The sequence below is a fragment of the Oreochromis niloticus genome, linkage group LG6, assembly GCF_001858045.2.
Source record: "Oreochromis niloticus isolate F11D_XX linkage group LG6, O_niloticus_UMD_NMBU, whole genome shotgun sequence".
In the NCBI taxonomy this organism is placed as follows: domain Eukaryota; kingdom Metazoa; phylum Chordata; class Actinopteri; order Cichliformes; family Cichlidae; genus Oreochromis; species Oreochromis niloticus.
Genome location: NC_031971.2, coordinates 36,448,223 through 36,471,158, shown reverse-complemented (window position 1 = coordinate 36,471,158; position 22,936 = coordinate 36,448,223). Strand labels below are relative to the sequence as shown.

At 39.4% G+C, this 22,936-nt stretch overlaps 2 protein-coding genes across 3 annotated transcripts in view; both read left to right on the top strand.

Moving 5' to 3' along the window:
* The first annotated feature begins 1,078 nt into the window (after positions 1–1,078).
* Positions 1,079–14,569, top strand: ccdc40 (coiled-coil domain 40 molecular ruler complex subunit). The gene is made up of 19 exons (XM_013273019.3): positions 1,079–1,176; positions 2,400–2,539; positions 2,928–3,021; positions 3,136–3,251; positions 3,427–3,510; positions 4,215–4,434; positions 4,939–5,096; positions 5,208–5,330; positions 7,189–7,310; positions 7,572–7,815; positions 7,913–8,095; positions 9,895–10,140; positions 10,271–10,484; positions 10,572–10,741; positions 10,831–10,922; positions 11,382–11,496; positions 13,313–13,501; positions 13,584–13,742; positions 14,139–14,569. The coding sequence occupies exons 2-19, from the start codon at positions 2,411–2,413 to the stop codon at positions 14,376–14,378; spliced, it is 2,898 nt and encodes a 965-aa protein (XP_013128473.1). The 5' UTR covers positions 1,079–1,176; positions 2,400–2,410; the 3' UTR covers positions 14,379–14,569.
* The window catches only part of card14 (caspase recruitment domain family, member 14), a 24,129-nt gene continuing 15,608 nt past the window's right edge, over positions 14,416–22,936 (top strand). The window contains exons 1-5 of one of the 2 annotated variants that reach the window (XM_025908215.1): positions 14,416–14,436; positions 16,577–16,670; positions 20,667–21,000; positions 21,264–21,401; positions 21,486–21,811. In XM_025908215.1, the coding sequence (XP_025764000.1) occupies positions 20,787–21,000; positions 21,264–21,401; positions 21,486–21,811 (678 nt within the window). In that variant the 5' untranslated portion in view covers positions 14,416–14,436; positions 16,577–16,670; positions 20,667–20,786. Of the gene's footprint in view, positions 14,437–15,763; positions 15,867–16,576; positions 16,671–20,666; positions 21,001–21,263; positions 21,402–21,485; positions 21,812–22,936 lie in introns of those variants that run through there. The other variant, XM_005470127.4, reaches the window with a different exon arrangement.

Sequence of the window (22,936 nt, the reverse complement as noted above, 5' to 3'; positions counted from 1 at the left end):
AGACACATATTAAACAAATATGTAGGACTGCTTTCTTCCATTTGTACAGTATCTCTAAAATGAGAAATATCCTGTCTCAGAGTGATGCTGAAAAACTAGTTCATGCATTTACTTCTAGGCTGGACTACTGTAATTCATTATTCATTATTATCATAACTGACAGGAAATGGAAGTGATTCACTGAACACTTCTTCCCCATTCCTTTCTTTTCTCCTGGGAATTTTATTTAAATAAGACATTTTATACATGAGACTGAATGTGCTTAACACAGAAGTTGAAGACAATAAAGACAGAACAAAGCAAAACAACAACACCTATTAACTCTAGACCTGTGTGAATTAAAAGCTTTTGAGTCTGTTTTTGATCTTAAGTCAGCAGGCTGCTTGTTCCAAAAAACTGAAAGCACCCTCAGCAGACTGGGATCTGATTTTGAGAACAGTTAAAAGACTCAGTCTGGGTTGTTGACAGTCAGCAAGTCCGAGATGTACTGGGGGCCAAACCACTGAGAGCCGTGTGAACTAATAGAAGAATGTTAAAGGTAATTCTAGCACTGGGAGCCAGTGAAGTAACTCCAAATCTAAGTTAATGAGGTCAAATTTCCATCTACCTGTACGGATTCTGCCTGCTGCATTTTGAATAAGCCAAAGATGTTGTGCTGATGATATGGTCCTTCAAATAGAGTGTTGCAATAATATAACGAACTTAAACCCATGAATGAGATGAATGCATCTCATAGTCAGTTTGAGAGAGGAATTTCATAGTCCTAGATATAATCTTTAAGTGATAGAAAGCAGTTCTGGTAACCGTATTTATGTGATTGTCAAAACAAAGATCACTGCCGAAAATGAGGCCAAAAATAGCATCTAAATATTTGTCTACTCTCTTACAGGCTCCTCCAGGCCTCTCACAGAGCCCGTGGTTGGAGATAAAATGTGACCACAGCATTAAGAAATTAGCTTTGAACATGCCAGTAACTCCTAGAAAATTACTTTTATTCTGAAAGCGGTCGTAAATAAGCGCGTACATCCTACGTACAGCCTGTACGTATGTTAAAACTCCACAGCGACCCCAAATTCTCACAGCTACTGGCGTCTGACTGAGACTGCGCAGACGCCAGCTACGGAAGTTTACGGTTGCCTAGTAACCTTAATCAACTGTACCCGTAACGCTACCGTGGTAAGTTGTATCCTAAATGCAAAATTAAATTATATTGTTGGTACGATATAGTACGATGGTATTGATACGCAGACTCTAAATTGTTCTTTTGACTATTCAAGAGCCAAAGTCAGGTTGTCAGTTATTATAATGTGATCCTCACAAACCCTCTATTGTTGAGGACTTAGCGCAAAGCTAGCACGAATACAAAAACATGGCTTATTTTAAATACAAGGAAAGTATTTGTTACCCATAAGCCCAGCCCGGAAATCTTCAGATTTCTACTTGATATTTTATTCATTTTCAAGTAGCCTCAGAAAAACTTAAATATATGAGGTGAGACACTACTTTACTGAACAGTTCCGGTCAACACATGAAATTGTAAAAATCAAAAATGAGTGCAATCTATTTGCTCATTTAATTTCATTATGTATAATAATGATGGATTCAGATGATTATTATTTATTAATTACAAGGACCCTCCCTGATTCCGTAGGGTGGGGAAGCAGACCTTTAAGGGCCTTAATGTAAGGGCAACACACAACAATATGACCTCTGTTTTAGATATTAGATTTAAACCATTTAGGAGTGAAAACTTGACTCCCACGCAGCGCTCAAAGAGTAAGTCATGATGGGGGTGTCAAAAGCAGCACTCAGGTTCAGCAGAACTAAAACTGAACAACCACCTGAACAGGTATCAACTAGAATATAATTTTTTAGTTTCAAAAGATAAGATTTAACACTGGAAAAACCCTGAAACCTGATTAAAAGATCTCATAAATATTGTTCTTGTCTAGAAAGGATGACAGTTGAATGAAAACAACATTTCCTTGAACTTTAGCCAAAAATGATATAGACTACAGACATCCACTTGCAAATGTTGCTTCTTTAAGAATGACTGGACTACTGTTTGGTAGTTTTGCATTTATAATTGTGAGAACATCACAGCTTATTATATCAAAAACCAAGATATCAGGCAGGACATCTGTTATAGAAGTGAAACATGTCATATGAGAAACCAAGTCTGACATCTAGGAAAAGGAAACATGTCCAGAATCTTCAAACATGGCAATAGCTGACTAATAAAAAAGGGATTAGCGCCTCAATTGAAAATATTTTCTCTTATATTTTCAGCGTTACTAAGAAAAATTTCTCAATAGCCCTCTCTCTCACCATTAGCCTTTGACATTCGGGGCAAATACACATATTAGTCACCTGGAGAAAATATAAATCTTCATGTGAAGTTTTAGGTCCAATGCAGAACCCAGGAGATGAGGATGGAAGGGAGGAAAGCTCCACCCGAAATGAGACAGAGCCCAACCTGCAGGATGGAAGTGACGACGCAGAAGAAGACAGTGGAGCGACTGCCTCACATGTTCCAGAGGTTTGAGATGTGTATCTGCTGAGGTTTTCTTTCCTTACTTTGTTGCTGCTTTAGCAACAGGTCATTGAACACTGATGCAGTTTGGATGTTTGTCCAGGTGCTGTGCTGCTGCACTCACAGTCTTAACTGTTGGATGCATAAAATATTGCAGTGTTAGTCATATGGCTCAAATGGAATCAGCAGTTTGGACTCAGGATCCATTCTTAAAGACGTGTGTCCTCCTTCTTTCCAAATTTTACATTTTGCAAAACCACTCACTCAGCCAGATTGGTCCCTTTGGTGGGCAGGTTCATGTTCGACATCTTTAGTCTAACAGTTCTTAATGTCTAAATCACAGCAGCTGTTGAGGAGCTCTATTCATGCTTTATGTCTGTCTCCGGACTCACAGGTTCAGTCACTGCCACAGCCAGAGAGCTCTGCTGCCCAGCATTACCCTGACCTCACTGTAGTGGATGAAAACCTCCCTGCGGCCATAAATTTAAGTAAGTCACACATTAATCCTCTGTGGGATTTGCTTCTATATTGTATAGCAATATGTACCCTTTTTACATGATTATTTATTTTTTGGTTAAAATATGCCTTTCTCTGTATTTCAGTGCAAGAGGATGTTGCTCAGGTGGCTCACCGTTCACACACATCGGAGGAGATGGAGGATGATGAGCCACTGCCAGAAGACGAGGAGGAGGAGTTAATCGTTCTTGATCCTGAGCATGTTTGTAGCTTCACCTTTAATCTTTACACGACCAGTGTTTGATAAATAATGAATAGATTTTTGTCTTAGTGCTCATCAGAGAGAAAATTGAATTATGATGGATGTGAAGCATTAATACTACATGTCTTTGTCTTCCACTGGGACGTTACTGATACTATATTTAATCTGTTGGCAGCCTGTGGTCAGAAGACAACAAGCTGCTCTGACAATCCAGCTTAGAAAACAGCTGGAGAGGATCAACCAGGCACTGAGGGAAAAGGTTGGCCACTTCTCTGACCAAAAATTCTCTCCATCTTTGCACAGTTAATACACTGATTCACACATGCAGGCAAACAAGCTAGTTTCTATACAAACACAAGGCAACTTTTCTATTTAAATGTCCAGAAGATGGTGCTGTAGAACTGTATGGGAACTGCAGAACACTTCACGTCTACTGTATTACATAAGACAGGTGTTTAGGAGAGATGCAACACCCACACACTATTTAACTTTCAAAGAAAAACACTTGTTGCAGGGTTAAGGTGTGAGGCTTTCATCACTCAAATGGGTAATGATTACAAACAGAATATATTAAATTTCATGTATGGTATGTATAGCGAGTATGATTTAAAGTACAGTAAATATCATGAAATTTAAAGCACTTTGTATAAAATAGTTTTAAGTGTCCCCCTCATTATCTGAGTATGTTCACATAATGGGGAGAATAATGTTTGAAGGTCACAGATTTATTTCAAAAGGTCCCCAAAAGGGTTACAATGTTGGAAATAAGTTACAAATATAATAAAATCTTTCTCAGTTCCAACCGGCAACCACTAAAAAGTAGAACCAGTACTTTTATACCGCGCTTTGTCCTGGATGAAGGAAAGACATTTTAGTACCCAACATAAAAGCATGTATAAAGTCAGTTATCGTCTAGAATTATTGACTTTTCTGTGATTTCTAACTGCTCTCTTCCTCCATCAGCATGCAGTTGCAAAGGATGATGCTAGCCACAACCAGGAATTAGGTGTGGAGGTCTTCAGGCTTCAGGAGCAGCTGGTCAGACAGCAGAACAGGCTGCATGACCTTCATGAGACCAAGACACAGGCTGAAGCCAAACACCAGCAGGCTCTGAACCAGCTGGAGGAGATAAAGAGTCAACATTCCAGCATGACCAGAAAGGTCTGTGAAGCCAGAGCCAATGGTGAGCCTGGACTGTCATTTAGAGGTTGTATCTTTGTGCTGCTCCAGGATTAGTTTTGATTTTATATGACTCTTAGATTAAGATGATTGTGGTAATATTTGACGTCTGTGCCTATGACCACATTACGATTGATTTTTTTAAAACAGAGAACTTTATTGCTACTATTATCTGTAGTAGTAACTGTAAACCCCTTAGGTTTATGTCACGTTTCAGCCAAATGCTGAAGCTTTAACATCAACTCTTTTATATGCATTTGGCTTTATGTTAGTCTAAGTGAGAATCTGATGGATGTGAAACCCTAAAAATTCAATGGCGCAAGTTAAGAAGTTAAAATAAATTTAAACAGATTTTATAATTTTTAAATCTTTCCCTTTTAAAAGCAGCCTTTGTTGGGCCTATGTGATACTGTTTGAGTAACAAAAAGGCAACATCTGTATCTGTTCATGTTTCTGAAATTATGATTTGAGCCGTTATGTTTATGCTGTCTCCTCTGTCCTCCCTCAGTGTCCCAGCTACAGGCACAGTTAGACAGCATGACACAGTATCTCATCTTCATCCAAGGAGTCAGCGAAGGTCTGCGCTCTGAAGTCAAAACCATGAATAACGCTAGACGCAAAGCAGGAGCTGAGAAGACCCAGGCAGAAGACCAGAAATTAAAGCAGGTAGACACTCACATGTAAATTATTAAGATTTGATTGTATTTTTCAATATAAACCCTAACTGTTATATCAACATAATTGTATCTGAGTGAAAATACCTCTCTGTGTCATCAGGATTTATATGTGGAGAGACTAACAAAGGAGTTGGACAGGCTGACGCAGCAGATAGCCATGTATGAGGCCAAAACCAGTGCTCAAGCAGAGGAGACACAGACAGCCAAAGAGGCTCTCTCAGAGGTAACTGCTGTGCCATAAAATGACATAAAAGCAAAATAGTGAGCTAGTGAGTGGTGGGTGATTTCACTATTAAAAGTGTCAACTTTCATATTACCCATAGCAAATAAATATTTCGTTGATGTGAATATTGCTCTTATATTGATTAGTGACACTGAAAACATTAAAACAAAAGTCCAGTTCACTTATCCAGTGACTGATTGAGTGAAATATGTCCTTGATATATGGATTGAACTCACATTCAAGTACTTGCATTTAGGTATGTAGACATGGACAAGACAACCTGCTGGAGTTCAAACTGAGCATCAGAACAGGTCCCTTAAAGGTGATTTAAGTGACCTTGAATGTGGCATGGTTGTTGGAGCACATGAGCCGGTCTTTTTTTTTTAAACTGCTGATATACTGCACAACCAGGATAAATATCCTGTGAGCAGCAGTTGTCTGAGACAAATTGTTGATGCCACAGATCAGAGGATAATGGCCAGATTGCTTTGCGCTGATAGGAAGACAACAGTAAGCCAAATAAACACTTGTTAGAACCAAAGTATGCAGAAAGAGCATCTCTGAAGGCACGATTTGAAGCAGATGGGCTACAACAGCAGAAACCCACTAAGGGTGAATCTCCCTTCAGATAAGAACAGGAAGCGGAGGCAATTCACATAGTATCAACTGTTCAGGATGGTGCTGGTGTAATGGTGTGGGGGATATTTTATTGGCACACCTTTGATCCTTCAGTATCGACTGAGCACTGATGAAATACCACACCTACCTGACTCTTGTTGGTGCTCATTCTGTCACGGTCCCAGGACTTCTGACCTGATGTTTTGAGTTTTGACATTCTGTATTAAGTTCATTTGTATTCTTAAGATCCCTAGGTTTTCTGTTCAGTATTGTTTATTAGATTTCCCCCCGTGTTGTCCTCTGTGTCTCCCTCTATGTGACCGTGTATATAGTGATTTGAGTTATTGTGCTTTGCTTCCACTTCTTGTGTCTGTGTTTTCCTCTTTCCGTCGTGTTCTCTCTCTCTGCCTCTCTTGGCTGCCTCTGTGTACTTTCTGTGTTATGTTTAAGGTCCGCGTCTTGGCATCAGCATTTTCAGTCTCGTGTCCTCCCCGCTCTGTCATGGGTTATTGTCCTCAGCTGTGTTCCCCGTGTGCTTCCACTTCCCTCATTACCTTTTGTGTATTTATGTCAGCGTCCCCCTCTGTTCCGTGTCGCGTCGTCCCTCATGGTTGTGTGCGTTTCCTTGTGTCTCCCCTGTGCCTTAGCTTTTAGTTTCTCCCAGTATAGTGTTGTATCGCTCCCTGTGTTCCTGTTAATAAAGCTGTGCCTTTTGAGTTCATCCCCGTGTGTCTTGAGTCGTGCGTTTGGGTCCTCTCCTGCTTACACACAACCGAAACCTGACACATTCCTTTATGACCACAACCACATATTACCCATCTTCTAATGGCTGCTTCCAGCAGGATGTTGAACCATGTCACAAAACTCAAACATCTCAAACTGGATTCTTGACCATGAAAATGAGTTCACTGTAGTCAGATGGCCTCCAGCAGTCACCACATCTCAGTCCAACGGAGCATCTGCGAATTTCTGCCACAATGAATTAAGGCTGTTTTGAAGGCAAGTTTGTCCAACCTGAATTACCTGTAACTGATGAAGTGGCTGGTGGGTGTATCTTATTTGTTGATTTAATAATGTTAATGGGTACAGTCAACACAAAAATATTTGGATAAGAGAAAAAGAAAAAGACAAACAGGTTATGTTTTTGTCTCGGTTTACTAACTCATGAACGAAATAAGAATTCTCTGATTATGGCAGTCGTCAAACAACATCAGTCATTCATTTTTACATCTTTGTGCAGGCTGAGATGGAGATGGAGTCACTGTTGGTGGCCCGTAAACAGCTGCTGCAGCAGTGGAACAGCTGCCTCATGGGGTTAAGGAGACGAGACGAGGCCTTCGGTGCGATGCAGGAAGTCATCCGGTGAGACTGATGGATGTGGGAAGATGTTTCTGATTTGTGTCCTACTGAGTAAACGTTAAAGATACTAATGCGCTTCAAGTGTATATGTAACAAATGATGCCCATGCTCTAAACATGTCTATAGAAAATGACAGGTGTCTATAAAAAAGGTATTTTTAGAACACTCAATGATAATATTAACCCCTGATTTGATTTTTTTATTCGAAAGTAACACAGAGCAAAAAGTGAGCACCCATTCATTTTTTTCTCGTCTTCTCCTCAGTGAAACCAAACACCAGGTGATCTTGCTAGACAAGGACATTGATGGCTACAAGAAATCCATCAATGCAGAGCAGGAGCAAAATGAGATACTGACACTGCAGCTGAACTGGTCTCAAATGGACTGCACCACTACCAGAAAGCTCATCAGTGACAAGCAGGCTCAGCAAGAATCCCTGCAGGCCCACTACAGCACATTCCTCCTCACTCTCCAGGAGACAGAGCGGACCCTCGCTAGACTCTCAAAGGTCAGTGTTTGTCCAGGGAGCAGTCGTGGTTCCAGGTCAGAAACCTTACACTGCCTGATTTTGTTTTTGTCTTTCTTTAATCTCACCCTTTTTCCAGGAATTTGGGTCACACCAGGCTCAAGTGAACGATCAGAGTAAGCAGCTGGAGAAAGAGAGTTCTGCGCGTCTGGAGCTGGAAAACAACATCATGAGCTCCATGCAGCATAAGCTCCTCCACAACAGCACTGCCAAGTACTCCCAACTGCTCACCGAGAAGATATCCAGACTCAAAAAAGAGAAGGTAACTAAAAGCAGGAAACTATTCAAAATGCTTAGACTGTCATAACACTCTTATGATAACACTCTTCAGACCATTCACACTAAATCCCCTTTCTTTGATATCTCTAGTATGATCATAAGAGTGATATTCACTATACACTACATATTGTCCAGGTCTTTGGCTTGGGGTGGTTTTAGTGAAAGGGACACTCCAGCAGAAAGAGGGAGAATTCACAAGAAACTGATGAAGTCTTTTGGCTTGAAATGACAGAATAATGCAAACAACAACAGCTCTACAGGATTAGTAACAGTAGTAGTAACAGGTGTTAAATAAGTACATGTATAAAGGTTCATGTACACTATAGAGCACAGCTCTCTAAAACTGACAGATTTAACTCTGTCTGTGAAGCTGGATTCAGGAAATAAGTGCTGAAAGTTTAAGTTTTAAGAAGATGTTTAGTGCCATCTTGATCCAGTGCATCACCAGGTTGCTTGGTTGGTTGGTTGGTAGCGACTAATAGACTGACTTTAGTTCATATTAGCTAACTAGTGACACAACCAATAACTCTGTGGAAAACAAGGGGACTAAAACTAAAAAGCAGTTTAAGGGGGTCACTGGCTGCAACAATGAGTTTTCATTCTCTCTTATGCAGTCAGTGGCTCTTCATTGTTTGGTTAGCTGCACTGAAACAGAAAAATCCACCTGTAATGTTTGGGTTTGCAAAGCACTTATAAAAAGGGTCTGTGTGGAGGAGATCCAGCTTCACTATGTCAGTTTTCAAGAGCAGGGCTCCACACTGTAAATGAGACTTGATACATGTAATGTTTCCTGTCCACCTTAATGCACCTTTATTTAACATGCTGTGGAAGAAATATTAAAAAATGATGATCAGTTTTAAATATCCATCCATCCATTTTCTTTCACCTATTTGGTGCCAGGTCAGTTTTCAATACAATTTATTCATATACTGTCAAATTAACATTATTCAATTTCAATATTATTATTTTACTAATTTTAAAGGTTTTTTTTTTTTTTTGCTCATGCTTTTACGTGACAGGATTACATTTTCCATTTTGATTCCTAGCTTTTTTTTCTTTTTTTCTTGTTTGTATCTACTACAGATGAAAATTAGCTTTTAGGATATCTTGTAAAATATGTACAATATATAAATAAATAAATCAGTGTTATTCTATTCTAAACTATTCTAGCATATAAATACAAACACACACGTATCCTGAAACCAAAAGATATTGAACAATAAGAGAGGGAAGATTCAAAATTGTAAAAAAGAAAATGAGCTAATGTGGCAAATAATAAATGTAAAATGTGTAAAAAATATCAAATCTAATCAAATCAAAATGTATTTCTATAGCACATATTAATACAAGAAAGTTGACCAAAGTGCTTCACAGTCGGTCAGAGCAATAGTATAAGACAGTTAGAATAAAAAGAGTTAAAAGGAGGGCAAGAAACAATATGAGTAAACAGCCTAACCAGCCACAAAATAACCAACTAGTTTGAATCAAAATCCAGACTAAGATTATACGTTTTAAGACGCAATTTAAAAGACTGGATGGACTCGGAGGAACGAATATAAGGAGGGAGGTTATTCCAGAGTCTGGGTGCTATGATAGAAAAGGCCCGATCACCTCTGGACTTCAGACGAGACCTCGGTTGCGTCAGGAGCATTTGATTTTGTTAGTGCTCTACTAGGATTATACAAGTGGAGGAGTTCAAATAGATGTAAGCCAAATTGTTTAAAACAAATATGTGAAGATATTTGATTTATGTGCTTCTCATCATCCCTTTCCTCCCTTTAGATGTACCAGTTGAAGCAGTCAGAGGAGGAGGTGTTGGTGGTGAAGCTGGAGAGCCAGCTGGTCAGCCAGCGAGTGGACAGCCTGGCCCTGACTCAGGAGGCCCTTGATCAGGAGATCGCAAAGTCCAACAAGTTAATCACAGCCATTCAGGCTAAGGTTACTTCATCTGTTAGAGTCATCGAGCAGAAGCAGTCAACAATCATCGGATACAACAAGAAGATTTCTCAAATAGCTGCCAGCACTGGGGTGAGTGACTGTGGGGAAGCTGTTGTTTCTTGTTATTAAGATCATAAATAAATGAAAATAATTCAGTGTCATTTTGAATTGTTTTCAAAAATGAGGCTGCCAGCTTTAATTTGTTTGCCTGCATTTGCAGCATGATGACCTCGGTCCTCTGCACATCAAGATACAGTCAATAATAGCTCAGATTGAGGAGCTGGCAGCAAATATAAAGAGCTACCAGCAGCTGTGGATGAAGCAACAGGGGATACTGATGGGACTGACCCAAACGATAGAAGCCAACAGCAAGGAGCTGCTCAAACTGCAGACGGAGTACACAGGATGGCAACAGACGAAACTCTACTTTGAGAGTATGCAGCACGCACGTACACAGTCCAAGTCACAACCTGTATGCTACTATCTCCACTTCATTCTCACACCAACTCTAACCCTTCCAGGTCAGATAGAATCAGAGCACCGCGAGGAGGCTGAGCTGGAGAAGAGCTCAAAGATGCTGAAGCGTGATCAGCTGAAGCTCAACATGCTGCTCAGTAGGAAAGGACAACTGAGCCAGGCTCTGCAGCAGGAGAACGCCGTGATGGAGACAGATTTCATTCACAGACTTAAGGCATGACAGGCGGGTTTCGTCATTTTATATTTTCTTCTTTTCTTCTGTTTTATATTAATATATCATTTTATGTAAAACAATGTGGCCAGGATGCAGAGAGGGAGGCCGTTAAGATGCAGATGAAACTCGAGAAGACGCAGGAGGAAAAAGAGAGGCTCCTCAACAGTCTGGTGGAAGCTGAGTCAGTCACTTTCTCTTTGTCCTTGTTTCTTCTGACTTTAACATATTTAATTTCTTTATTATTGAGTTGATTTTCTAATCAACTCTTAAATCTCTGAAATCTCTCTCTCAACTCTTAAATCCTACTAGTTATTCCTGCGTCTTTCAGGATCTTACAAAGCTTCAAACAACGTGTCGACTGTTAAATTAGTCGTCGACGATTTTGATAGTTGACGTAATCATGACTAGTCAACTAATCATGTCATCCCTAGTGCCAAATTTCAACCCAGCCCCGTGTAACTCAAATGCCTCTAACTTGAAACATATTCATAGTATGAAGGTAAAATTTTGCAGGGCTTCATTACATATGCTGAGTTATTTTTGAAAGAATCACACACTCAGAGAAACACAATGATTTGTAATAGTTTACTTTGTTGTGCGTGTGTGTGTATTTTCTTTTTTTCTTTGGCATGTGTGGCAGGCGGCAAATCATGCTGTGGGAAAAGAAGACGCAGCTTGTAAAAGAGATGCATTCAGCTATGGATGTGGGGCAGGGAGAAAGCCACACGATGAAAGCTGAAATACATCGTATGGAGGTAAACACAGTACGATTACAGACAGACAGACTATAAGGTTGACTTGCCATCTACCTTTTAGCCTTTAGCCTTAGCCTGCCATGTCCAAATGTGCTGTTTATGTACAATGCATAAACACATAAGAGAGGAATATTCTTTTTTTGTAATGCATTTGATCACTTTGACCCTTGAATTAATTTTTTGGGAAAATGGACTGTTTATTGAACCTTTTGACAATTTATTTTATTATAAATCTATCACACTGTCATTTATTATAAATATTAGTTTGCTTATATAAGTGTTAATTTGTATCATATTTGTTTAATCCAGCATTTTTTTTACAATTTATTGCTTAAAAATATATTGTGCAATTTTTTTAGGTTTTCAAGGGGAAAAAAATCAGACTTATGATGTAGAAGCCTCACAAACTCATGTATCAGGCATGATACATGAGCCGATAAGGGGTTAAAGTTTAGCTAATTTTCCATTTTCCAACTTAAAGAATAGAAACAAAATGTGCATATGACTTTACAGCATCAGTAGGGGTGTAACGATTCCCCTAATCCACAGTTCAGTTCAGTCTCAGTTCTTCTTTAGAAGGAGTAAATATTAAAAAGCTCAATCATGTGATCAGAAATAAATAATGAATGAATAATAAACCTAGTCTTATTCATTTCCAGTTCCCTCATTACCCGAACAGTCTTTAAACATTAAAATGATTTCACTGCATCATCTAATTAAGCATTAACTGCTCAACACTGTAAAGGAATATTGAACGATATTGTGGACACTTTTATCAGTCACAGTTTCAGAGCTGTTAAACCCATAAGCAAAGGTAATCTTATATATACGGAGTTTCCAACTTTTTTGTACCATGGATGGAACATAAAGTTGAAGTTTTCAAAAGAAAGGTATCTGTGACAAAAAAGTGCTCCAGGTCCAATCGGATGTGAAAACTAACAGCTCAGTCTTTTTATTTCTCGTACCTCCTCGGGGAAAAAATGATCTCCAAACTCTCAGTAGTTTTTTTTCTCTATAGAAGCAGATAAATCTGGCAACTTGGTGTCTGATTACAGCACATAATACTGATATATTCTGAATATAAATCAGTGCCTGCTTGTAAGAGACAAGGTGAAGGAAGATATGAAAGCTGCAAAAATCCATCTTATTGAAGCTTTTTGTAAATGTGTTAGATCTTATGGCTCATAGCTCTCTCATTATGAGCTACTGATGCATACAACGCATAACTGGGATCACATTAGGAGGCATATTTGTTCAAATATTTTTAATAAACCCAACAAATACAAATATTTTTTGATTGTATTGCTCCTTTTTGCCTTCAGAACTGCTTTAATTTTTTTGAATCTAGAAACATTTGTCAGAGTCTTTGGTTCACATCAACTTGATAGCATCACACAGGTGCTGCAGATTTGCCAGCTGCACATCTATGATCCCGTTCTACCACAAGCCAAAGGTGCTCTTTTGGATTAAATCTGGTGCCTGTAGATGCTGTTTGAGGGCAGTGAACTCACTGTTGTGTTCAAAGTCATTTAAATCACATTTCTTTCCCATTCTGATGCTTGGTTTGGACTTCTGCAAGTCATCTTGGTCATACATTTGACACATGAAGCCTACAGATATCATGTAGTTTAAAAGTGTTGGCAAGTTTTTCTTCAGTGTTGGTTAACATGAAGTTGGACTTGAATTTCATTTGGTGATATTTTTAAAATTGTCTTGAAAGTCCTAAAACTAAGTTGTAAGAACGCTGGATAACAAGATGCTTTTAGGGTGATTAATGTTTGTGAATTCTACCCAAAGTGTGTGTCTGTCTGTGCAGGTGCGACTCAGCCAGCTAATGAAGCAACGGGAGTGCCTGCTGAGGGAAAGCGAAGCAACAGTGGCGAGAAGGGAAACCATCGTCTTGCGCAAGGAGGCCATGATGAGGAACTCCCTCAAACAGGCTACACAGGGTGACCTGAGCCTCTCTATACAGGGCCTACAGCGCAAGATCCGGGAAGCACACAAGGTAAAAGAGGCTGACGTAACATTAATTCATATGTGCTTGGAGCAGGTTGGGCATTTATCTTACATGCAGGATTTGTCTTCAGCAAGTTGTAGAGTATGAGCAAGTGATTGGGGAGCTACAAAAACAGAAGGAGAGTTTGAGAGACATGATCGCGCAGAAGAAGACTCATCTCACAGAACTGTGCAGCACCAGTTACATCCTCGACTCTGACTTTGTTCATCTTCAGGACACCAAAGAAAGGGTAAGGGGCACAGACTGTGAATGTGAATATGTGATTGTACTTTAAAATGGTTATTCTTCTGAATTGCACTGTGTTGCATGTACAGTGACGGTGTGATCCACTTTTCATTGGCTTCTAATCCGATGCACTCTTCATTGTTAAAGGAACAATAATACCTGGTATGTGTCAATACAAATGTCTAATGGGAAGTGAAACTGTCACCATTGCACAACTTGATGAAGGTGTGGTGAGAATGTTTAACCTGTTTTTCTTTGGGTCACGTACACAGAACTTGCTCATCACAGTTTCCACTCTTGGAAAATGCTCACACTTATCCGACCTATCACGAATAAAATATAACTGCTCATTGTTTGATTAATACGTCATTACTCTGTCATTATCGCTCCCTCTCTCTAGAACCTAGCACACCTAGTGGCTCTGCAGAGTCGGGCCAAGAGGTTGCGGACAGTGTGTGAAGGCAGCTATCGAACAGTGTCCACCCCCGAATCCGTAGAAGCCGCTCTGCAGAGGCAGACGGAGCGCTTGCATGCCATCAGCACCATCTTGCACCGCGTATGTGAGGAGTTCCCCCAACATCAGGGGGCGCTCCGCAGGCTGTCACGAGCACTGTCTGAACATGCAAAGGCTGTGGAATAGGAAACATCCCGAAGTGATGGAGGAAGGACGCAGGAAGGAAAATGCACAGGACTGACATGTGAGTGATAAAAGGGAAAGATTAGATAAGTAACAGCCAGTGAAGGATGGAAGCTTGTTCATATCGATGTGTGGTTTCTTTGATGCATTGAAATGTTTGTGAAACAATTTAAGAAATAAAAGCTAATGAAGTTTCTCATCTCAAAGTTAATTATGTGGCCCACTGAAAAGGGTTACAGTTGACCCAAAGTGCTTTTTAGACAGGCACATTTAAATTCCAGGTCTCCAAAAAGCCAGTTACAAAATACCTGAAAAGCAAAAAGGTGTTTTTTGTTGTATTAACTAATTATTGTGGAAAGTAAAAATCACAGTGCTTTGGTGATCATTAAAATATGTCCTGAATTTACAAATTGATGATGATTCATCTGATAACCCATGACACACTGCTCTGCCCTACATAAGCTGCCTTTATAGGTTTAAAGTGTGTGCAGTGGTATTGGCAACATTTGCAGTATCGCACAGCAGTAACTTACAAACAGAAGGTTTGAACAGCAGATGAGTGAAGTGTCTTCGCTCACAAACTTCCATATTGGGGATATCTACTCATACACAAAAACTAAAGCCTGGCAGTGATTAGTTTTACATACACTGTCCACAGTCTTTGGCCATCTTTAACATGAGCATTCACCACTGTGTCACAAATATACAGTAATGTGTAAATATCTTAAAGCCACCAATCAGTTCTTTATGTTTTGCTATGAAAAATGGGAAATAGGTGCAGGTGTATTGAAATGTGTTAAAAGATACATAAGTAAATCTAAGTATATAAGGCAAAGTCAAAGTTTATAGAGTTCTGATGATGTTGAAACATAATATTTGGTGTGACCAGTTTTATTCTTCAGCTCAGCTTGAACTCTGTTAGGTGAGATGTCTTTTAAGTAGACTTTAGTATTGTTCTCCAGGCTGTCCAGTCGATCACAAATCTAAACAGACAAACTGGTTTGAAAGCAAACTTACATCACTTATAGACTTACAGTAATAGCTCTGTGTTGTTTCCTGTATTCATAGTCTCATCTTCTATTGTTGAAAATGATTTTGTCACTGATGGACGGAGGATTTCTAACTATTTCCGAAGTCTTTGAGCTCTACAATCCACAAAGAATTCAGATTGAGCAACCTTGGAAACCGCTTCTGTTCACCGTGTCACAACATTTATATTTAGCGAATTTCCTTCTCTCCTTCATTGGCGTTCTCGTTTAACTAAACCTTTAACTTTACATTTACAGTTTTGCAGATATTTTGTTAAACATGCGTTTCAAATTACATATTTAATATTAATCTGAATATATAAATCTCTGTTGTGTTTCTTTTTTTCATCCCTCAGTTCTGTTTGCTTTTACATTGGAGAAATTATAAAAATGATATATACTTCAAACAGTGTTCAGTAACTCAGAAGCACTCAAGAAATAGTAAAAGCACACTCATGACCAGGTGAGTGAACTGCCTTTGTTCAGCTCAGTCCTGGAAGAAATTCATGCATTTTGTTGTAACAGTCAACTTCATCAGGCTAAGGCAGCCACATTAACACTTTCAGTGAAGGTAAAGTGGAATCTTTAACAAATTTCTGAAAAACCAGGGGCGACCGAGCCTTTTCCCTCACAAATTGTGGAATGATCTCCCTGCCCAGCACCCTTGTTACCTTAAAAATATATCTTAAAACTCTTTTTATTCTTTGGCTTTTAATTCCAAATGAGAGTGGTGTGCCCTTTTATTTTATTTACAGTAGTATTTTTATCACTGTTGTTATTGCTGATTTTTTGTGTAGTGTTTTGGGGATTTGTACAGCACTTTGTCAAACTTGTGTTTTTAAAAAAGTGATGTAAATAAATATATACAGTATGAATCATAAAATACCTCATAACTATTAGATTAGACTTCTCTTAAAAATATTTATTTTAAAATATTCCACAGTCACCTGTTTTTATATAATGTTTTTCATACTGCCGTGGTATTATGTTACTAAAATGGAAAACGTCCCCTGCTGTGTCATTTCTGTAAACGTGCCACTTTAGACTGTACACATGTCCTAAAGTACACAAAATGCCACATTATCAGTACTTGGTGCAACTTGACGCAAGCTTATTTTGGTTTTCTATTGTTAGTAGTATACATGCTTTGTCTTTTTTCTCATTCCTTATCAGTTGATGATCCAGAAGATGACACAAAAGCGTCGTAAGAACAGAACTGTCACGTACCATCTGCAGTGACAGAGCAGAGAAAAGAACCAAAAGTCAGGTTAGCACCTGCCTTGTAATGTTGCAATGCTGTGAAACCTGCTGCTCAAATAGCAGACTCTTGCAAAGCACATGGGAAACCTTATAGTATTTCACCATCACACTGTAATAGCACAGGCTTGGCAAAACATGCAGCTGATACAGAAAATTCAGTTTCCTCTTAAATGATGTCTCCACTCAGACACACCCAACTGACACTAACTAAACTAAAAGGGAGAAAGAGTTTGCATGACCTGCAGTATATGTGGTGCAGAAATTTTATCCATGAATGTTTAAAGCAAGTACAGATGTCTACAACCACCAGGTCCCCAAACCTGTTTATAAGGTTTGGGGAAACCTGCAGTCAGCTGAGACTGAAGAAGTCACTTGGATGAGTGACGAAACGTTTCTCCCACAAAACGCTACGTCCAGATGAACAGATTCAACTTTTGGAGAACCACCAGGTTAGCGGCACCTGAAGAACACAAGTCTCCTTGTAACAATTTCAAGCATTTTTGTTATTTAGCTTTTAATGCAGTAATTAATTTTATTCTGTTTTATCTTCTAACAGTTTTATTTGATTTTGCCACTTTACGTACTGAGCTACGGATGAGGACAGAATTATTAGCATGCCCCCCCAATAACATTTTTGTCAAATTTTTTCTAAGTGCCTTTTTAATAGAGCAAAACATTTTCATCATAGCATTTTTAAACATACTAGTTTTCTTTAGAAAACATAGATTATTTAGATTTTCATCACAATAATAGATTTATTTCAGAAAAATTACCATGGTCACTATTATTAGTCACGGAAAAACTGAGCTTTGTATTGAGCCATAATACAAACCACTGCAGTGCAATGATGTGCTTTTACTTAAAACTGAGGGTCATTTTACAAATTACACACAGGACAAAAACTTCAGCATGGGTTTGAGTACACAGAGGACTTCAGTGTCTGCAAAGCGCTCAGGTCTTGTGGCTGCAGAACAAGCCCATATCATGAGCCCTGACGGTTGGTATAAGGTGTTCATTCGTCCGTGTTTAGTTTCCAGCAAATGTGGTTCTGTGCATTATTCAACTTTGGTTTGGTTTGTCCAAAGGACATTGTTTCAGAAAACTTGTGGGGTTTTTTCAAATGCAACTTTGCAAACCCAAGAGAGAAGAGGCTTTCTCCTGGCAACCTTTCCAAACAGTCCTTACTTGATCACCCTTGCTCTAATTGTACTGTCATTAACTTTAACAACTAACAGGTCACACTAATAATGATCAGTCCATCAAGTCAATTTTATTAATAGTGCCTGATGGCTACTAATGCTTAATTCTTATAGGAGCAGTAAGAGTATGATTAGTTTTTCACAGGACTGCTTCTGCATCACGCTGTGATATGTCATGTTTTATACTTCATCTGAGGTTGCATTTGCCGAATTTTAAGACGTGCTAAGGACCAGATTGCATTCGGTGTACTATAACTGGTAATAACCCTGATTGTAGTGTTTGGTAGATTATTGCTCTAATGTCAAAGGTAAAAACATAAATAAATAAAAAAAATCAGAGACCAGTCCTGACAAAGAACAAGCCCAATTCCACAAATCAGCAGGGCAAAGAAAGAACACAAAATATTCACGGCAAAAAAAAGTGAAGAAACAGCCGAGACCTGATTGTTTTCACAATATCAAACAGAACTGAAATGAGGAAGCTTTATTTGAAGGTCATTTCTGTAACTCTAGATTTCAAAAAGGCAAATCACCTCTAAAAATACATCCTGGAGGAAGAGATGGGGCATTATTTATCCACATGCCACAACCTTACGGCAATGAATAACCTAAAGCACAGAACATGCAAACATCCACACGCACACGCATCCAGTTAGATACAACTTATGTTCTTGTGAAACTTGTATGAGTATTATGCAAAATTTTCAAAATGTATAAAAACGTCATATTTTCATGATTACTGTTTATGGAAACTTTCACATTGGTAAAACCAGAGTGAAATAACCAACTCTCAGTCACTTCAGATCAGGTCTTCCCAACTGCAGACCTCAGTTGTTGGATCGATGCCACTGATTAAAGATATTTTCATGATTGTCACATTTGAGCAGCCAATGTCTGCTGACAGTTAGCTGCAATGTTAGCTACTGCTGGTGAACCTCTAGAAAGATAGTGCTGCATAGCTACTTTACTGCTCATCACACTTGCAATCCTCACTGGAATTTCTTTTTCTCCAGAAAACCTTTGTTAATATGTAAACTGCAATTACTTGTTGAGCTTTTACTGGTAATGTGTCTAGTTATTAACCCCAATCCCAACTCTAACCTTAAGTCTAATCCCAAGGAATCAGAATATAGCTTTTTTTCAGATTGTTCTCTTGCGAAGGGAACAAATACAATAATGATTCAGACTGACACACATCAGGGACTATCAATTTTTTATGGGTCTAAAATTAGAGTTATGGTAAAATTAACACCCATAATCACTCAGCTGAATTCAATTCAGTTTTATTTGTATAGCACCAAATCAATTCAGTTTTATGTAAAGACCTTAAAATAATAGATAAACAACAAAACACCATGAAAAATTCCTAATCTGAAATTATCTCACTACCATCCTTTTACACCTCAAAGCTGACTGTGCTTTAGGAGGCTTTGTTGGTAATAATTATTAATGATTAGCTTTGAAAGATTTACAAATGTTCTTTACGGACAACCACATAGCCCAATTTTTTTTTTTCCTTCTTACAGTGAAAAATGTCTGAAAAATGTGTGAGTTGGAAAGAGGTTTTGTTCCTCCACATCTTCTTTTATTACACTTTTGTTTGTCTTGTATATTATTATGCATCTTCTATGGGGAAATTCCTAGTATTGAGCCGTCCTCACGGAGTTACGTGATGTGGGAGATAAACAAACTGTGCATTGTTGACAAAAGCCGATTGGGTTACTGAACACTGGATCATGTACTGTAGAGAGCAGGGCTTTTGAGTTTTGCAGAGTTTTACCAGGCGAGAGGATATTTTGTTAACTGTCTTGTCAAGGTGCAGTAAACATCTGCGACACTGATTTCTCGCTCACAATAAGAAGACTTTTTCTGTATAAAATTGCATCTGGATTACAGTTTACTGGCAGATGTTTGTCGGTCCCTTTCTAAGCTCCTCACATGACCTTATGTCTCAGCTGCTGTTATAATTTTTTTAATCTAATGTCTTTTAGAGTTAAAATACATTCTTAGAAAACACCTACATGCTCATTTATCCTGTTTGAACCTGGTGAGTTCACTGGTTATGACATCGTCCATAGTCTTAATGCTTGTATATACTTTACACTAGATTGCCCTGATGTCTTCCATTTGTTTGCATAGACATTTTACAATACAGCTGACAGTAAGTTCACACACAAGAACTGTAAGTTAGCAATAATTACAAGGAACGCATTATCCTTGTGATGACAATAACTGAGCTTATTTCCTTCTTTAACACAGGACTTTGCACTTTGCCGCTCAGTGTTTGCTCCTGTCAGCACTGCGGTGTGTGTGGGGTGTGTTTGCTTTTGTGTGATTAGAAATTATTAAGGTGAGCTCAAATGGCATCCAGCGTTTCTCTGTAAGCGAGAGGCTCTGTTCATCTGTGCCATAGGCGCTCTTCAGTAAACAAATCTCTGCCTCACTCATTAACAAAGTGAGGCAGGGGCTCCTGTGTGTGGCGCGAGTACACACTGAGCTAGCTGTTCAGGGTAAACAAACATTACTTACACCCAGAGTGTAAATATAAGAGATGGGCATTAATCATGGCTTTACTGACTGATTGTTTTTGAGTGTGTGTTTGTGTGGGTGTTGGTGACTATGTGTGTGGGTGTTTTTGTGTCCTATAACTTAGTTTGCATCATTCTGTGTTTGTGAGTCGAATCCTTCGGTGAGAGCTTGTCTTTCAGGTTTTCCTACACACCCACACGCCAGCACTTGGATATAAACACCCACTGGGCGTGGAAAATGCCTGACACTTTTATAGAACAGTCTTTTCCTTTTAGAGTCAGTCCGCTGCTCTGTCTGCCAAAGGCGTGTGCTCAGTCCACCTGCTCCACCGAGAGCTGTCATCTCTGTGGCAGCCAACATCCATTACGCTTTAAAACACACTCAGTAAACTCAGCATGGCGGAGGAATGTGTCCCAAAGGATTTAGACCCAAAAGAGATGGGTGAGGAGGAGCTGTGGGAGCTGATTAATGACAACCGCCATCGGATCTCGTTAGGAGTGCGACCATGCATCTTGATCCCGTACCTGAGGCAGGCCAGGGTTCTCAATGAGATGGATGAGGATGAGATCCTTTCCTGCCACAACCTCACCAACCGCTGCATGAGAACGAGTGAGATTTTCATTGTTTTCATGGATTTTAAAGTCATTAAAAACCCTGTCCATGAGATGATGCAGTAGACTGCTGAGTTAACCACTTAGAAAACTGTAGCAGCAACCTATAAAATCATCATGTCACACTGACAGAGTTTCAGTGTATCTGTAAAAACAAAATTCTTCAGATTTAGAATTGTGATTATTTACATCACTGCTGTTGTTTGATGACATTAACTCAAAGGTTAGTTTGGAAGTCTCATTGTAATCTACTATTTCTAGGCCACATGCTGGATCTGCTGAGAACCCAGGGAAAGAATGGTGGTATGGCCTTGCTGGAGAGCTTAATGATCCACTACCCAGCCCTCTACACCCAGGTGACTGGACGCAAGCCCAGCACTGAGCCCTCAAGATTCAGTGGTGAGTGGCTCAAAGTCTTTGTATGTCTTATGGATGTGTTTCTCTCTTTGTTCTGCTGACTACAGTTCTTGCACTCGCTTTTAGGCTTGATAAAATACTCAGAGCTGACTGAGTATCTGGTCAGAGCCGTCACAGGGATGCAGAAAGAGCTGCAGGAGGCCCGTAATGAGGCCAGCAAACTCAGAGCACACGGCGCCTCCCTGGAAGCGGACATCAGTCAGATGATGGAGCAGGAGATGAAGTCCAGAACCCTGCGGACCGACAACGAACGGATCCAGAGACACTTGTGCTCTTTGCAACGTGAAGTCACCAAGCTGAAGGATGAGAAGTGTGACTTGTATATTCGCTACACAGCAGCGATCGAGGAGAAATCAGCTGTGAACGGGCGGCTCCACGAGCTAAACCTCCAGGTCAGCGGATCTCATTAGAGTCTGTTTGTTCACTGCAGGAGACCTTCTGTCTGAGTCTCAGAGCTGTCATCCCTGGGGAAAGTCCTCAAAAGGCTGATGTTAAAGAAGTGAAATCAAAGCTTGAAAGGATGAGGTAGTGCCGAGGGAGGCTCTTGACGTTTTGTGTTCACAGCCTGAAAAACAGTTGTATACTTTGCTGTGGTAAATGTTTTTCTGTTTGAGACTCAGACTCAAGTGACACCTCACAAGTAATCTGAGAAGCTGATATTTAGCAAAAAGGCTTTGCTACATATAGGAGCTGTGGGGTTTAAATTACCAGGCAAAACAAATGAAAGGCAAAAGTGGGAAGTGTTCAGGATCTTTCCTTCTGTAGCATGTCACACTTTCTTTTTTTAATTGTACTCTAATGATTCAGCCATCCACTCAAAATCAAAGTCCTTCTGTCCTCCCTACAGAAAGTGCTGCCATATTTATCCTCAAGCAAAGATAACAAGTGGGCTCCACAGTTATGCTCCATTTGGTTGCACCCTCATAAATGCATTTATCTTTTTTTTTCTTTAAACTTTTAATCTTCAGATTGGACCTCTGCAGATTCAAAACAAAAGCATATTACAAAAGACTTGTCACCGGTTCCCTCTAAAGGCACAGCAAAAGCTCTAAACTACACATATGAGGTGTTGTAAAGCTACTTCAGTATCTACAGTTGTTCCTCCCACAAGTCTGCAAATCTTGGAGAAGTATAGCGCTAAATTGCTGCTGTTTTTGTGTGAGGCAGTATGCAGGCATGATCCACTCAGGAGTGAGAGGTCATTTCAAATGTGTTCGTAAAAGTATTTTTTTTTCTGAGTAACAAAATTTTCCATTATATTTGCCAGAAACATTGTTTCCAAGTTGATTTGTAGCTGGGTAAGAGAACATTTTGTATGACAGTAAATATTCATGTTTGAAAAGACTTTTTTTTTTAAAAACAACTCTTTTAATTTATTGAGAGTTTAAAATAACTCAGAGTTTATCCTGACTGTGTGGATGGTTTGGTCAGGACTGACCCCAACCGCTCGGAGCAGATGGCCCCGCCCCTCCCTGAGCCTGGTTCTGCCGCAGGTTTCTTCCTGTTAAAAGGGGGTT

Coding starts and splice junctions, on each gene's coding strand:
- ccdc40 (XM_013273019.3), top strand. CDS start 2,411: ATGCAGAACCCAGGAGATGAGGATGGAAGGGAGGAAAGCTCCACCCGA. Junction 3,511..4,214: donor ACCAGGCACTGAGGGAAAAG/GTTGGCCACTTC, acceptor TTCCTCCATCAG/CATGCAGTTGCAAAGGATGA. Junction 10,923..11,381: donor AACAGTCTGGTGGAAGCTGA/GTCAGTCACTTT, acceptor CATGTGTGGCAG/GCGGCAAATCATGCTGTGGG.